This window comes from Poecilia formosa, unplaced genomic scaffold (genome assembly GCF_000485575.1).
Source record: "Poecilia formosa unplaced genomic scaffold, Poecilia_formosa-5.1.2 Scaffold57, whole genome shotgun sequence".
NCBI lineage: Eukaryota > Metazoa > Chordata > Actinopteri > Cyprinodontiformes > Poeciliidae > Poecilia > Poecilia formosa.
The window spans coordinates 1,828,834-1,845,205 of NW_006799996.1; the positions used below are offsets into that span (position 1 = coordinate 1,828,834).

Consider the following 16,372-nt stretch of genomic DNA (forward strand, 5'->3'; position numbering starts at 1 on the left):
AGGCCTATTTATGACAAAATTCATGACTTAATGTTGCAAAGATGTTGGAATATCTTTAAGACACTTATTTATTAGAGTAAAATTTCCACAACAATGCGTACAGTGAATGTAAATGGTATCAAAACTTGGGCCACGGCCAGAGAAGAGGAGTGTTTTTAACGTAGTCCTGGAAGGCTGCCTCGGATCCCCATCTCTTCATCGCCTGCTTCTCCAGGATGGGGATGCCACTCACGTAACGCAGCAAAAACCACACAAACAGCGGAGATGCCACACTCAGGTACTGAGGCCCCTGCATGACGGACGAGGCCGAGAGCCAAAGGCCCGACCACTGCAGGATCTCCCCAAAGTAGTTGGGGTGTCTGCTGTAGCCCCACAGTCCACTCTGGATGAATCTCCCCTGTGGACACAAAGCATAAACTCTGTTTTTATTTGTTGTTTTAGATCTAACAAGGCATTTAGAGTAAGGGTGTCCAGTAGTAAGTCTACAACAAAACATTTGTCTTTTCTAGCAGCCATTGTATGGAGCATACAGCAGGAAAAAGAGCTGACTGAACATGCTGGAGTTCAGTCTGGGTTGCTAGGTAACGCACTGGAACTCTGCTTGGGTTGCTAGGTAATGGGCAACCCAAGCACTTTACATTGTGACTTTACATTCGGGAGGTTTTTGAACTGGCTCATTATCTAGACACCAAAAAAATATATTATTTAATAATAAAATTATTATTTCATAATAAAAACTAATAATAAAAATAGTTGGGTGTTTTTAGGAGCAGTCGAAACCCAAATGGATGCGCAGAAAAAAGTGCAAAATTTAAATTTTGCATAATATGTCCACAAAGTATTTGTCTTTTCATAATCAAGCTTTTATAATAAGAACTATCAATAATTTTCTGAAATGCTTACTTTTATGCACCCAGATCAGAGTTTATTTAATTTATTAAACTTGGCTAAATATTAGCAAGTGTTTTGGAATAAAGTGACCCAAATCATGTTTTCTATAATTAAAAATAAATTGGGTCAATTGAGCCTAAAAGACGTTGAAAACCAGTAAACATGAAGAATCATCTTTAAGTTTTGTATCTACAATGAATAACATCCCTATCCTACAAAAAAAAAAGAAGTTGGACACTGTTATTTACTTGATTTTAGTTTTTTTTTTCTTGTATTTTGACTCAATGATTTTGGCTCACGTAACATAAACGTAGGACACCAGTGATCTAGGGCCTTCAGACTAACAAGCCTGCTTACTTACAGCATTATCTGGGTCGCGCTTGAAAAGCCACTTTTGCTGATCCGCAATAGCTTCGGCAGCGAAGCCAATACCCCAAACGGTCCAACCGATGTAGTCCCTGGGCCCCAGAGGCACATTACGCTTCTCGGTGTTCAGCATGAGGGTGGGAAGGAGGGTCATAAATACCCACAAAGCTTGGAGGAACAGAAACAGATTAATCAGTTTCATTCAGCCTTGCTTTAATCCTTCCATGACAAAAAAAAAATGCATCTAAAGCAGAGTAAATACTGGCCTCTGTCTTGAATAAATGCATATAGGGAGCCAGAAAGTAGACATTGATTAATACGGGGAGGCTGATCTGGTTCAGACAGGGAGGAGGTAAAGAGCACTTTTCATACTTTGTCACAGTAAAACCACAAGCTTCAATCAATTTCACTGGGATTTTCTGACGTAGATCAATGTAGGAAGTTGTGAAGTGGGAGAAAGAAGACGGTTTTATGAGTTTTTCCTTCTGAAAACGGTGGTATCTATTTGCATTCAGAACCACATTTTGCTGCGTAGATCTATGGCTCTTATATCGAGGGCCGGCACAAGCTTTTTCGGAACCTTGAGCAGATTTTCATGGCTTCCCTTCCAGAAGAACTCGTCCCATAAAGCTCAGGCAATCAAAACAGTTTCTGTGGCCCTTATCAGAAACCCAACAGACACGAAATCAAAGAGCTACTAAAGCCACATAATTGTCTCTCTGTATCCAGCAGAGATACACAGTACAGCGGATTTAGCTCATCATGCAGGGCCGGTCCAAGGTTGCATGAAGCCTTGAGCAGAATTTGACTTGGGGGGCCCCTTTTGCTGCTAAGAACATCAGCACTTCTAACAGCATTTCACCAAAGATTTAGTAAATTCTGGGAGAAAGGCGTAATTTAATTAGCCAACCTAAAAAGCAATCAGTGATAATTGTTGTTCACTGAGATATATTTGTGAACAAACAGAGCTCAAACACTAAGATAAACTCACAGCATCAGATTGTTGCTATGGTAACAAAACAATCTAACTATGAAGATTGATCTTTTACATAGTAAACTTCCCAGCTCCTTAAAATCTTTAATTTTTTAACAATTTTAAATCTTTTAATTTATGTATGCTGTAACAATTAAATCAAATTTAGCAGCATTGATCATCTCAGTAAACAAATGTTACATTTATGTATCTGTTGTTTGTGTTAAAATATTAGCACTTTTGGGGCCCCTGAAGCCCTGGGGGGCCTGATGGAGCTGCTGACTTAATCTGGATTAAACAGAAGTGCAAATGATTGATATTCTTTTTAATTACATTTTTTTGATTTGTTGTTTTTAAGACTCCATAGTTGTGGCGATGTCGTCCCATAACACATTTCCTGTCGACTCAACGTCTTTTAATATAAAAACATGGTGGACCGCCTCGGCCACCAGGCGAGTTTTCTACTGTAAACCCGGATATCTACGTTGTTCCATGTCTACTTTATCTTGTGCATAACATCTTTGTAAATGTCGAACGGTTTTTGGTTTTAATGTGACAGGAAGCGGCGGTGTGCAGCTTCCTCTGCAGATACCTTGAACAGTCCAGTAAACAAAGAAAGTCCCGGGGCTGTCTCTGACATTGTTGAACCTGCGGTCATGACCGTCCTTCAAGATTCGCAGGAAAAGGAATGTGCCCAGCCTGCAGTGAGAACACAGTTAACATCTGTTTCCATTAACTAAGGCATCATTCATTAACTCCAGTGGCCTGACTTTAAACTTAAGACGCTCATTAGTTCCTCATCTGACTTCTCCAAGAACTCCTCCTTGCTTCATGCTAACACTGAACTGCTTTGGTGTGCGGCGTTTTGGACCGGTGCTGACTTTCTTACCTGAGCCCCCATGCTGTCACCAACCCGGTCTGCACCTTCTGCCGCGTGTGGCTCGCTCCTCCCCAGATCCGACTCAGGTGTGCCAGTAGTATAAATGTGCCAGAGCCTTCAAAAGGACAGACAGACAGATAGACAGACAGAGCTGAATTACAGAAATTATGGTGTGTAGCTCCACTTGTTGCAGGGCAAGGCGTGTCTAATAAATCTTTTACCCAGGGCGCTGTAGACAATTGGTTCCAAAGTTCAAAGTGGAGCGGAGAACAAGGAGAGGACGAGTAAGAAGAACCGTCAAGGTGATTCGTTAGTGGGAAAATATATACACTTTTTACAGCTATCAACAGGTAAGCTGCAGCTTTTGGAAATGTTGAAAACTCTAAGTTAAGATCGTCTAAATTACTTTGAAAATCTGTAACTTCCTGATTGGACTTATCCTGAACTATTTCCTCGTGAGTTTGGACAGAAGTCCATTTTATCATCAAATCAAGTCATTGTTTTCATTCTCAAACATCTAGTCATTTTGTTCAAGATGCGTAATGTTGGATTTGTTCAAATCTGTAATCAAATAAAAGAATCGTGGGAAAAAATAAAATCACAGCAACTTAAAGCTGCAGCAGTTTTAACTGGGTCTAAACTGCTGCAAAAGTGCTATTGGTTGCCATAGCGATACACAGATTTTTTTTTCTGAGGTATAAGAATTGGAAAACAATGAAAAAAAATTAAATGCTCAACTTTCTCCACTGGCACCTACAAAGCTTCCTCCCACTTTTTATCATATTAGGCAACAGATCCCATATAAAGGCGTTGTCAGACCCATTTTACTTGGGCAGTGACTCCAAGCGAAGCCAATTAAATTTGAAAATGGCACCATAAAGGTTCAGGACATTTAAGAAATGTTGCACATACGTGTCCAAACTTGGAAAATGTAACTTCGAGAAAACTTTGTATCCTAATCCTGCCAAAAATCTACAAAAAATATTCTCAATCAATAACCTTGTGAAACTATTTTCTTTCTGTTTTTGACATGTCAAATATAATTTATGCCATTCTTCATGATCAAATGGACAAATATTTATTAGCTTTGAAATAAATCTAAGCCTTCTTACAACTGCTGACCAGTTTTTACCATTTTTCTGCTGGTATTTTGATGGTTTATATTTTGACCTCTGAAGGCCTCTTTGCCATCACCCTAATCTGCAGTTCCCTCTCCAAACATGTTAGTAGCTACAAAAACAACTTTAAGCTTAAATCTGCTGAGTAAATTAAAAATTAGGGCTTTATCTTTTAAAAAAAATAATAAAACATAATATTCTATTAAGGTATTATTAAGTATATTGATTCAGTAGAGTAGACAATATTATTTTATTATTAATTTTATATAAACACAATGTGTTTATATAAATGTTTAGCTGCATATGGTGTAGTGAATTGACTTTTGAGATTTTTTCCTTCAAAATGCTCCATTTAATTCAAAACTTTTGTTTATGTCATCATATGACATGTTCATTTTAAAATGTAAATGTACTAAATAAACAGATGAAATTAAAATATTCACATATGGGTTTCCTCGTGCCTAGCAACGCCCCTGGTGCCATGCTTGCTTTGTGCGCCTCTGCTGTTGGAGGCCCTGATTGGCTCTGCTAAAGCTGAAGGAGGAGTTTTACCTCTAGACTCGTTTCACAACAAATCCACTTTAGATAATACCAGAACACAGCTTTTGTAATCATTACATATTGACATCAAAATGACTGCGCATAAAGCACGTTTTATTAAAAAATAAATCACGTAAAACTGAGCCGTTCGAGTCGTTTTCCAGTCTGGATTCATGAAGTCGTAGCTTGCTAAAATGAAAACAGGCGCTGGATGGCTCAAAGAGCTTTACCTGCCAAGTCGTAAAACTTCTCGGTTCTGAAAGCTGCAGCCAGAGCCCAGCCGGCCCACTGGATCCCCAGGTCGGTGAGGGCGCATTTGGCCAGAGTGCTTCCCATGATCATGTCCTGCAGCGCGGCGAGCAGCTCGGCGATCTGAGCGCCTGTCATAAAGCCACGCCTCCAAAAACCAGACAAATACTGAACAGTTTGGGTAAAGTTCACCACCGCGAGTCCACAGGAAGCGGGTTCTGCAATGAACTCTGGGTAGTGTAGTTCAAAGAGCGTCTGCTGGTGGAAGTCATCAGTGCAGTCGATGCTAATACAGCTAAACAGGAATACAAAACTCTGAAATTTTCTCAAGAAAACAAAGGGGAAATTTATGATTTTGAAAAGTTGGAAAAAAAACTTGAACATTTTTTAGATTATTCAGAAAATTTCTATAAAAACACAAAAATGTCAGTTTTTGCCAGAAATACGCCTTATCTTAATAAATAAATAAATAAATAAATAAATAAATAAATAAACACATTTCTAAAAGTGGAAATTTTTTTTTTTTACCTTTGAGACTCTGAATTATCCATGTTTTTTTTTTCTAAAAAATTTCTGGAATTAATCTAAAAATTTCGGATTTTTTTTTCTTGAATTTCCACCTTTACAGACTCAAAAATGTCCTTCTTTTTTCAATATTTTTTTTAGATGAATCTAAAAAAAATTCAGATTTTATTTTCTAATAAACTTTCGACTTTAAAGAGTCAGAAATGTCCTTGTTTTTTTCTATATATTTTTTTTAGATTAATCTAAAAACTTCAGTGGTTTTTTTGACAGAAATGTACTCATCCTTTATTTTTACCTCTTGTAACCAGATTAAATAGTTATTATCAACAACTATCAACTGTCAATAACTGTTATTTATTTACAGTGGCAATAAATAACTACTTAGAAAAGTCTTAAAATACTTTAACCTTTTATTTCAGTAGTAAAAAGTCTAATTCTCTAACAGATTCCCAGACTTTTAGGAAAAGAAACTGACCCACGGCGTGACGGATCCTTAGCCATCTGATGTGAGGAATTTTTTTAAAAAGATTCAGTCTTTGTTTTGCGGCAGTGCTCTCCAAACTCTTTTGTCTCGATGGCCAAAATGATCACATTTAAAATACTGCCAGGTCATTAAATCTTGAATTAAAAATGCAAAATCACTTTGTAAAATATTTTTTTCTTTCTTACCTGTTGTGATACACTAAGCTTGCAATGTTTTATTGAAATAAAGAAGACAGATAAGTCAACCCAAATAAATAAATAAGTCTTTCATCTGAGTTTCATTATTTTTTGACTTATGTTTTCCTTGTGTCAGTTTTACACATCTATGCTTCTTGAAAGACACTTTTTGCTGTTTTTTATGTTATAAACAAAGAAAAATTCACCTCTGTGTCTCGTTATACTTTTGTATCTCATTAAGTATTTTTTGTGTGTTTTTCTCTCAGGAATAAACACAGACGAGATCAAACATGGCAGAGAGCACAAGCCCAAAAGGCAACTCTGGCGATTTTGCTAAAAAAGTGCAAAGACAGCTGAGCAGAGGCAAAGAAAAGGTGCAAACTTTAGGATTTCTAGTTTATCAAATACCAAAACAAGGAAAGAAAGGAGAGATTTAGGTGATTTTTTTACTTCACTGCAGGTGATGCAAAGGCTTGGAAAGTCGATGGAGACGAGAGATGATCAGTTTGAACACTCCCTCCAGATGTTCAACGACCAGCAGGTAACAAAATCTTAAGCTCAATTATTCTTAATAATCACAAATAAGCTCTAAACCTGTTGAAAAAGTATTCATGTCCCTTAATCTACATTAGTTTTACTTCACAACGACCAATTTTAATGTTTTCTTTGGTTTTTATGTGGTAAAACAACAGAGTAGCTCAGGCTTGTTAAATTGAAGGAATGAAACACAAATTTTGAAATTGTTTACAAATAAAATATTGAAAATTCAGCCCCCTATTACTATGATATCCCTAAATAAAAGCTAAGAAAAACATACAGCTGTCAAAAGTCACTGAATGGTCCAGTCAAAGTCTAGACCTAAATCCAATTGAGAATAAATGGAAAGACTTAAAAATTGGCAAAGAGTGATTTCATTAAATATTGAGTATTTCTGAAAATAATTTCCCACCACAATTTTCAGATTTTCCTTTAAATAAATGTTTAAAAAAGAGATCCAAAACAACTACGCATCATTTTCCTTGTTTCTTTATGATGATTTTTACCATAAAATCCTGTCAAAATGCATTAAAGACATTAAATCATAGTAAACTCCTTTTCTATTTGCAGACAGACGGGAACCGGATGTACAAGGACTTACGGAACTACATTGATGCAATAAGAGGTATGAAGTGGTTGCTTGCACGTGCAGCAGATGTAGATTTGTGCCATCTGCTGGTCTCAGATAAGTTGTTGTACTTTCTGCAGACATGCGTGAAGCGTCACGACGCCTCTCTCAGTCTCTGTTTGATGTTTATGAAAGCGACTGGGCTGGAGAGGAAGACCTGGGAGCCATTGTTGAGGTTAGTGACAGAGAGAAAACAGCAACATGAATACAATAGAATAAATATACTTTATTTATCCCCAGTTGCTTATTAATTAAGAAACGACTCCAGCTGTGTTAAATATTAATAATAGATACAACAGAGCATTTAATTCTAATAAATAAGGAGAGGTAGAAACCACAGGGGTTGAACTCATTCTTCTATCTGTCTTAAAGCTGCAAAATGTAACTTTTATAAAAATATATTTTTTACATATTTGTTGAAACTGTCATTATGCTATGGCAGTATGGTATAAATCAAGCTCCTCTGCTTTCTCCCAGTGCTCCCAGTGCTAACTGGAAACAACCAATCAGAGCCTGGAGTGGTTTCACAAAATGTTGAGTATTTCTGAATATAAACTCCCAACACAATTTTCAGATTTTTCTTATAATAAATGCAAAAAAAATATCCAAAACAACTATGCTTCATTTTTCCTCCAATTTACAATTATGAGTCCTTTGTGGTGGTTTTTAGCGCTGTCAATCACAATCTGGTGTGATGCTGCTTATTCCACGGTTTTCTCCCCTCTTGCTGTTACGCTGCAGCTAGCATAGCATTTTGAGAATGCTAGTGCTAGCTAGCATAGCCACATATGACGGCAGATAAACGGCTTTCCTGTAACTGTAAGTTGTTGTTTCTCAGCCATAAGAACATTTAGCAGCGAGTACATGCCATTGATTGACAGTATTAAGACCCGCCTCCTGGCTCTGATTGGTTGTTTTTGATCGGGAGCGGTGCATTTCTTCAGATGGCGATAATAGCTCAGGGAAGAAGTGAAGGAGATTGATCTTTTTACAGATTATCCATCTTGTACCAAACTATCCTTCATGGTGACAGTTTTAACAAATATGTAAAAATATATATTCTTTATAAAAGTTACATATTGGAGCTTTAGTGAATAATTAACGTAATGTTTACGCCGGTTAATGAAGGGCGAAGACCTCCTGTGGAACGACCACGAGGTGAAGATGTTGGACCAGGTCGTCCGCACCATGGAGTCCTATGTGGGACAGTTCCCAGATATTCGGGTAATGCAGGGAAACAGAGCTGAACATGTGGACAAAACAGAAGCGTGAGAACAAATTCACATTTTCATGAATCTACTTTTTAACTCGTAGGAGAAAATTGCCAAGAGGGGAAGAAAACGGGTGGATTACGACTCGTCCCTTCACACCCTGGAGTCTCTGCAGACCGCCAAGAAGAGGGACGATATCAAGATAAGCAAGGTCTTTGAAAGAGTATTAAAAATCTTAGAAGGTTTTTTCATGTGCCTGCATCTGCTTAAATATACATCCTTTCACTCTGCAGGCAAAGGAAGAGATGCTAGCTGCCAAAAACATCTATGACGGGATCAACAATGAGCTGAAAGAGGAGCTGCCTGTCCTCTATGACAGGTCCGATAGCTTTCTTTGTAATGTTAAATTTCTCTTTCCTCTTTCACATCTTTTTAAATTAATTGTGTGTTTTTCTCCCTGTAGCCGCATCGGATGTTACGTGGCTGTCTTCTCAGCTGTGTCTAATTTACGAGACATCTTCTATAAGGAAATGAGCACGGTATGTCTCGCCTTGAAGTGAAATACGATTATAACGTGGACAGATTTTCTTGTTTTGACCACCGTGTCCTCTTTCAGCTCAATCTTGATCTGCAGTGTGTGATAAAAGAGCTGCAGGCTCAGCATCCTGACAAAACGTTTTCTGTGAGGGGGCTGCAGAGGTAGGTTTCCCCCTCTAGGCTTTACATACAGTTGATAAAAATAATAAAAACAGAAGGTTTTCACATGTATTCATCACAGCTGGAGGTTTTTTGAGCTGTAATGGATCAGAAAAATATGCTGTTTTTTCTTGGAACTTTTTTAAGATGCAATTTTTGCTTTGCAAAAGTTTTAATATCCCATGAATTTTTCACATTTTGTCATCTTATTGAAAAAGTATGAGTTCCACTGGCAGATTATTTTCACTTAACATGGGCAAATTGTCTTGTTATAAGTAAATATGTCTGCCAATAGGACTAGTTTTCATCAAAATTAAGGAATTATTTACTTAAAACAAGCTTCTACATCTTGCTGAAAAGTTACTTGTAAGTTAGTTTTGCCTTATTTCAAGTGTACTAAGATATTTGCAGAAGAAATTAGACTAAAAATAGTAAGATTTAGTGTTTCTGCAGTGTAATGGCTGCTGGAAAAGACAAGTGTTTTGTTGTTGACTTAGCATCTAGAAACCATTTTCTGGTGCGCAGGAGGCTCCACTTCTGCTTTTCAAAGATTTACAGTTGTATAATTATGCATCTGTTTTCAGCCATTTTCACATGTGAGTGGAAACATTGAGTTTGGCCAGCAGCTTATTTGGATTTAAAGTGACAAGATTCCCCAAAAGTAGCTAATTCTGAACAATCAGAACAGGCTAAAATGTCATTATACAAGAATGATTTGCCAAAAAATTAAAAATTAAAATTAAAATTATGAAAAAGTTTTGTGTAGCCCATAGACCTACCCTAAAATATTCAAGGAAGAACAATAGGTCACCTTTAACTGAGAGGAAGATGAGCATACATACAATTGTCAGATTTTTATTTTTCATAATTGTTGAAATCGATGCATTAATTTACTTTTCCTGATCTTTCTCATGCATTCCCAATAAAACCAATTCATGTTTGTGGCTTTAACTTAATAAAATTTAAAAAAGGTTTGGCTATGAAACCTTTGCAGACACTGCGGATATAAAAAGTTGTCACATTCCCGTAAATTATTTCAGGTATGGCTCCCTGAAGAGACGGACTCTGCTGTCCCCCAGGGCCTGGAAGGCCAGTTTTTCCGAATTTAACCGGACCTACAATCCCAGAATGAGCCTGCGGTCCAGTCTCAAGTCTCCGGATAAACCGCGCCACAGCACTCTGTCCAGAGACAGCAGCACACTCGGCTTCTCCTCTCGTTCGTCCACCCTGAACAGGAGCCTGACCGAATCCAGAGAGCTGGACACGACTTCCTGCCACTCCGAGAACCGAAGCTCTGTGGCGCAGGAGGAAGCCGCAGCGGGAACATCTGGGAAAGAGAAGTCCGGAGCAGCCAGCGGTCAGGCCGAAGAGGGGAAGAGCTCCAAAGAGGTAGAAGATAAAAAAGATGGAGAAAAAGCTCCACCAAGTGAGAGCAGCTCTGAACTGAACAACTCCTGCGAGTCGGAGAGCTTGGAGCTGCAGCTGTCCGCAGCCCAAAGCGAAACGCTGCACATCGAAGAAGAAGAAGAAGAAGAAGAAGAAGAAGAAACCTCTGCGACCCTTGACTCACAGAAAGCAAACGGTCTAAAGAACGGCGACGTCGGCGCGTTGAACTCTGACACCAGCAACCTGCGCATTCCTCAGAAGGTTGGTCTCCTAATTATCTCGCAGCTGAGGCATGCTGGTTCTATTTCTGGTTTGTTCCTACTTGTTATAACTCTTGTTCTCTTTAGGAGGGTGCTGGAGAAAAACAAGCGCCCCACGACTCAAAGACCACAACGGTTTAAAGGTTTCACACTTTAGAAAAGAAACAGGTTTGCTTCTTTTATTTCATAAATTCACGTTGCACCTTACTTTTAGTATTTGACGTCTTTTTTCCCCTTCTGCCTGAACAGAAGACTGAAAACGACAGCTGGTCAAGAGGCAAAAATAAAAAGGAAGAAGACAGCCGGGCAGACGAGTCCAACTGTTGTTTAATGACTGATGTTTCTGGTAGTTTTCTCATTTATCTTTCAATCAAATCAAGTTTGTCCCAGAAGGAGCTTCTCATTTTAATAAAAACAAACCAAACAGAAAGTGTTCTTGAATAAACAGTTTATTAGTATAAATGCACAAGGTAGCACATTGTGCTTAGCTTCTCTTATTAGAAGAAACTGAACTAAACTGATAATTTTTATGTTTTTACTAACTGGAAGGCCAAAACCAAAGCATGATGAGTCAAGATTGTCAGGGATTAATAACATCTTACGCATTTAATGATACGTAGAAATATTTCTAACATTTATTACTAAAAAATCTAATAAGTTAGAGTTTGCAGTGCATCTTTATGTGTTGTGTTTGGCTTAATAAGAGTTGAAATTGGTTTTTAAATTTGTGTAATTCATGTAAAGTATACACCTTGAACTTTTTCACATTTTGGCTACATTGCAACCACTAATTTTTATGTTTTTATTGCAACTTTGCTGATAGATCAACACAAATCTGGACATAATTGAGTAGTTAATGATGAGAATCAATACAGGGTTTAAATTTTTCTCTGCAGCTAAGCATGAACAAGAAATAAAGCTGTAATTGCTCAAACTTAATGTTGTCACAGATTCTCTATTCAGTGTACGTCTGGAGTTTGACAGAACCAATTTGAAAGATGAAAATGCTTCAAATTGAAATGTGTGTCAAACTAAACAAGGCATTGTGAGTCTTAAAATGCAAATTCTGGTTTCTTTTAAGATTTGAATTAATAATTATACATATTTTAATTGGAAAACAACAAAACACATCTGAAACACACGGCTTCCTTGTATGGCATAATGGAAACATCAAAATAAATCAGATGATATCAAATTAAGTCTGGATTGTCCTTGGGTACAATTTCACCATGAACTGAAGAAATCATGTTCATTTATTCATAGAAATATGCCATGGAGATGGCCAGATTATTGTTTGTCCCCAAGACTCATACATTTAAAGACGAATATAAATTAAAAATGCAGTAAGTAAAAAATGACTGACATTCATACAAGAAAACCAAATTAGTGAGTCGTATTACTCTTGTACTTACTCTTAAAGGTACTTGTATAAAAGATTAGAAGGTGTTTTAATGGTATCATTCATTCATTCAGTCATTCAGTCATTCAGATAGGCCACAGCAACTTGACTGTCGGATCGAGCAGCGCCACTTCCGGGTCCACTTTTTGGGTCGCATTTTAACCAACAGAGTCGCGCATCTGTTTCATAGAGGATCTCTGAGGCAGTAGAAGAGGAAAGGGAGGGGCGGAAACGGCGAGTGTCTCCCTCCCGACTCACGAGTCTTCAGAAACTGTCTGCTCTTACTGTATTTCACCCACGCAGTTAAGTTTCACTTGGTGGAGTTAAAACCTTAAACCCCGGAAAAACAACAGAGAGTGTTTGCTCTTTGTTTTTCTTGTCTTACCCGCCGTAAAAAGAAGTTGTTTGGTCCGTTGTTGAGGTTTCGTGTCGCGGTTGCTCCACAGCTGTTGCTGCGCCCTCAGGTAAGTAAGCCCAAACAACAGCTGCGGTGAAACAATGTCTGATTGATTAACTGCTGAATGGGAGGCGGGAGAGCTTTGTGTGACGGCCTGGTTTTATTAAATTATGGAGGTCAGTCCGCTTTCTGGTCAGACAAGTGAACGGACCGCAGTGAAAGCTGGTGTGAAAGTGGTTTGGCTTTTTTTTAAAGGTCATTCGTTTAACAAAGAAGTTCAGCTGGTTGGTGAAGTGTGCTGGTTGTAAAGCAGGAAATGTTTGTTTGAGCACCTCAACTTGTTAAAAATTCAAGTAAACTGTTGGTGAAACTGTCAATGTTTGTTTAATTTGTGCCTTTCTTTCAGGTAGCCAAACTCACCCAGCATTCACAATGAATAGTAAGTTCACATTTTGATTAAATTGTGCATATATTAAACGTATCGCTTCGTTTTATGATTTAGTGAGTATTTATTAAGTCTAGGAATGTTGTTAAAGGCATAAGCAAACTGTTGATTCCCAAAGTTTGGGTTGGGACTCCATTTTGTCTTGATCCTCTTGAAAAAATAACTAAACAGCAATGGGAGCGCATGTGTTTTATAGTGTAAAAGAAAAAAAGATATCAGGACTTGAATAAATTAAAGCAACATATTATTTAGTAAAAATTAGGGCTGTGTGGATATAAAATTTTGGGTCGATATTTAATATTACTGCTATTAAAACGGATATTTACTGATATTACTTATATTTCTCAGCTGTTTTGACACATTTTGGGAAACAAATAAGATGAAAACAAATATTTAATATCGACCCGGTTTTATTTATCAGACTGTGACTGGCACGTTAAGAAAAAAATAAAAGTAATTCCCATCTATCAATTTACACTGAGGACTGAAAATCACTGAACTTTTAAAACAATGTCATGAAATATTCAACAAGCAAATAACTAATACAATAGTTGACTTATAATATAGCAGAATACGCCCTCCGCAGTGGGAAATTGCCTAGAACTTTTTATTTTACTCCAAAGGTCACATTTATAACTGTGAAATATGTTTTTCTCGATAATTCTAAGTTTTTGTTGGAAATTCTTGTAACTCCAATAGGAAATAAAAAGCTGTTTGGTTTAAAGGTGTGGCGCAGCCTGTTGACGAACAACCACGCACAAATTTGCAGATGGTAGCGGTCAGAAATTCAAATAAAATTATTCTAGCAGCTTTTGGTCAGACTTTAGACTTCAGGAGGGATTTTTGTTTTTTTCTGGTGTGAAACTCAGAAAGCAGCATATTAGTTCCTCCAGGCAACATTAGAAAATCATATATAATGACAAATAACAGGTAAACGCATTGATCTTCAAAGATATTTAGGATTTAATGCTGAAACAATTCAAAAACATTAACTTTTAGAAATTACTATATATTTTTGTAAAAGTCAGCAGTCAGAAATAAAATATTTATTGTGATAAATATAGCCAAAATAATTTTATTAGGGTCAGTGTACATAAAAAGTAAGAAATGTGGCCACCAAAAAATTGACATTTCTAGATTAATTTCCCATATTTACAAGAAAAACTGGGACATTCTGTCAGTCATTTAAAAAACAGGATAATTTTCCAGGATTAAAGACATTTTCACATTAAAACTATTATGTTCTGACATTTTGAAGTCAAAATGTTCATAGAATATGCTAATTGATAGTATCTGCCTTTAATTATGGAAATGATCCCTTTTTTGTAAGTTTGATGTTTCTACATCAAAAAACTTTTTTTTTCTTGTAAATATGTAAGGTAAATGTAGGAATGTTTGATTTTTGACAGTAATTTGCTCCTTATTTACTTCCTAACCCCATTATTTTCTGCTTTTCATCTACACTGGCCTTAATATTCTGCCACAATTTCCATCTCCTTCAAATTGAAAATGCATATGAATATAAAATAACAATTAGAACCAGTCTGACACCTACTGAATGCTTCAGGTATATAAAACATATTTTACTGATTATTGTCCAGAAATTCTGCTGCTCTCTGAAATATTCAGAGAAAATAAAAAATCTGTTTATGTATTTTAGTAAACTCTTAACGAGAGAGAAGAATTAACTTCTACACTCAAATGGAAAAGAGAAACTTTTCCCATGCATAATATTTTCTTTTTTAAGTGAACAATGTCTTATGTTGCAGTCCTAATCCAAAATAATCAGATTAGATTATCACAACATGATGGGTTGTTACACAAGTAGCCCTTGTTCATTGAGATTGTGTTTTCTGACATTTTTAACGAGCTCCCTTATCTTCCAGGTACAGATCTGAACTCATCAAGCGCGTTTACACAGCAAGCTGTGACGCGGAGTGAGTATTCGGCTTTTAACAGATAGTTACCAAACTACTGCTTTTTCCTGTCACAGCAAACAGATACTCTGTCACAATATGTTCTGTTTCATAAACATATTTGTTTTTCTGCAGATTCAACTTTGTGGCCGACAGCTTTTCCTAAACAAGCAAACGACTCCGTTATTTATGGTAACACCTTCACTCCTTGTTTTTCACTGTTTTTGTTGCATTATCCACATGGAGTCACTTTAATACGCAGAAGAAGAAGAAGACGGAGCTACCTTCGTTTTACCAGATGCTAATAAAAACGAGAGCTGTATATTTAAAGTGTTTATTTCTGTTGGTTCAGTTTATTGGGAACAAACTGCTCAATGAAATGATTTTAACACTGAAATGCAAACGTAATGAAAAGCGAGTCGGCAGTATACACATTTAATCAGGTGCTTGAAATCCTTGAAAATTTCAATTAGATGTTTTCAAGGTTTGAAAAGTGCTTGATTTCTGTGTAAAGTGGTTAATATTCTGGCTGCACAGTTTTGAAATAAACATCTAGGAGAGAAGACTCGTTACAGAAAGTGAACTGATTCATATTTAAACATTTAATTTGAGCTCAACAGGTTTGTTAAATGTAATTAATATTTATCATTTCTAATGACTCAATGAGTAAGTGCTGCATTTACACTGCATTCAATGTGAATCCATGTGATTGGAGCTATCCCTGTTTTTACATAGTTTTTCTTTCCACTAAACTTTCAAAGTAGTTTGAATACTCTGTAAACGGCCAACTTATTGACCTTTTTTTGGCTTAACTACCTTGTTGAGGAGGATCTGTTGGACAACTGTAGTGTTGACATTTTCCCTTATTGTGTAGGCTGCGACATGGCTAAGACAGAATCATTAATGGTGATGAATCAATTATAAATGATCAACTCATTTAGTAATTGATCGTTTACTAGAGCACACAGACTCAAAAAAGGTAAAAGAACCTACTCNTTTTTTTAGATTAATCTAAAAACTTCAGTGGTTTTTTTGACAGAAATGTACTCATCCTTTATTTTTACCTCTTGTAACCAGATTAAATAGTTATTATCAACAACTATCAACTGTCAATAACTGTTATTTATTTACAGTGGCAATAAATAACTACTTAGAAAAGTCTTAAAATACTTTAACCTTTTATTTCAGTAGTAAAAAGTCTAATTCTCTAACAGATTCCCAGACTTTTAGGAAAAGAAACTGACCCACGGCGTGACGGATCCTTAGCCATCTGATGTGAGGAATTTTTTTAAAAA

At 36.7% G+C, this 16,372-nt stretch overlaps 2 protein-coding genes and 1 long non-coding RNA gene across 3 annotated transcripts; 2 read left to right on the forward strand and 1 right to left on the reverse strand.

Annotated features, from left to right (window-relative positions):
* LOC103139179 (uncharacterized) lies at positions 1-5,568 on the reverse strand. The gene is made up of 6 exons (XM_007553667.2): positions 5,546-5,568; positions 4,999-5,312; positions 3,120-3,225; positions 2,823-2,929; positions 1,253-1,425; positions 1-397 (listed from the first exon to the last, which is right to left on the reverse strand). Exons 1-6 carry the CDS (start codon positions 5,566-5,568, stop codon positions 119-121), a joined length of 1,002 nt encoding a protein of 333 aa, XP_007553729.1. The 3' UTR covers positions 1-118.
* On the forward strand, positions 3,238-11,859 carry bin2a (bridging integrator 2a). The gene is made up of 13 exons (XM_007553625.2): positions 3,238-3,460; positions 6,469-6,576; positions 6,663-6,743; positions 7,310-7,364; positions 7,448-7,542; positions 8,496-8,591; positions 8,682-8,789; positions 8,872-8,957; positions 9,042-9,117; positions 9,195-9,277; positions 10,315-10,921; positions 11,008-11,088; positions 11,170-11,859. Exons 2-12 carry the CDS (start codon positions 6,493-6,495, stop codon positions 11,059-11,061), a joined length of 1,425 nt encoding a protein of 474 aa, XP_007553687.1. The 5' UTR covers positions 3,238-3,460; positions 6,469-6,492; the 3' UTR covers positions 11,062-11,088; positions 11,170-11,859.
* A 457-nt stretch (positions 11,860-12,316) lies between these two features.
* LOC103139145 (uncharacterized) lies at positions 12,317-15,400 on the forward strand. Its single transcript, XR_476371.2, has 4 exons — positions 12,317-12,783; positions 13,123-13,155; positions 15,048-15,098; positions 15,213-15,400. It is a non-coding gene; the product is annotated as an uncharacterized LOC103139145 (long non-coding RNA).
* Positions 15,401-16,372: the final 972 nt, after the last annotated feature.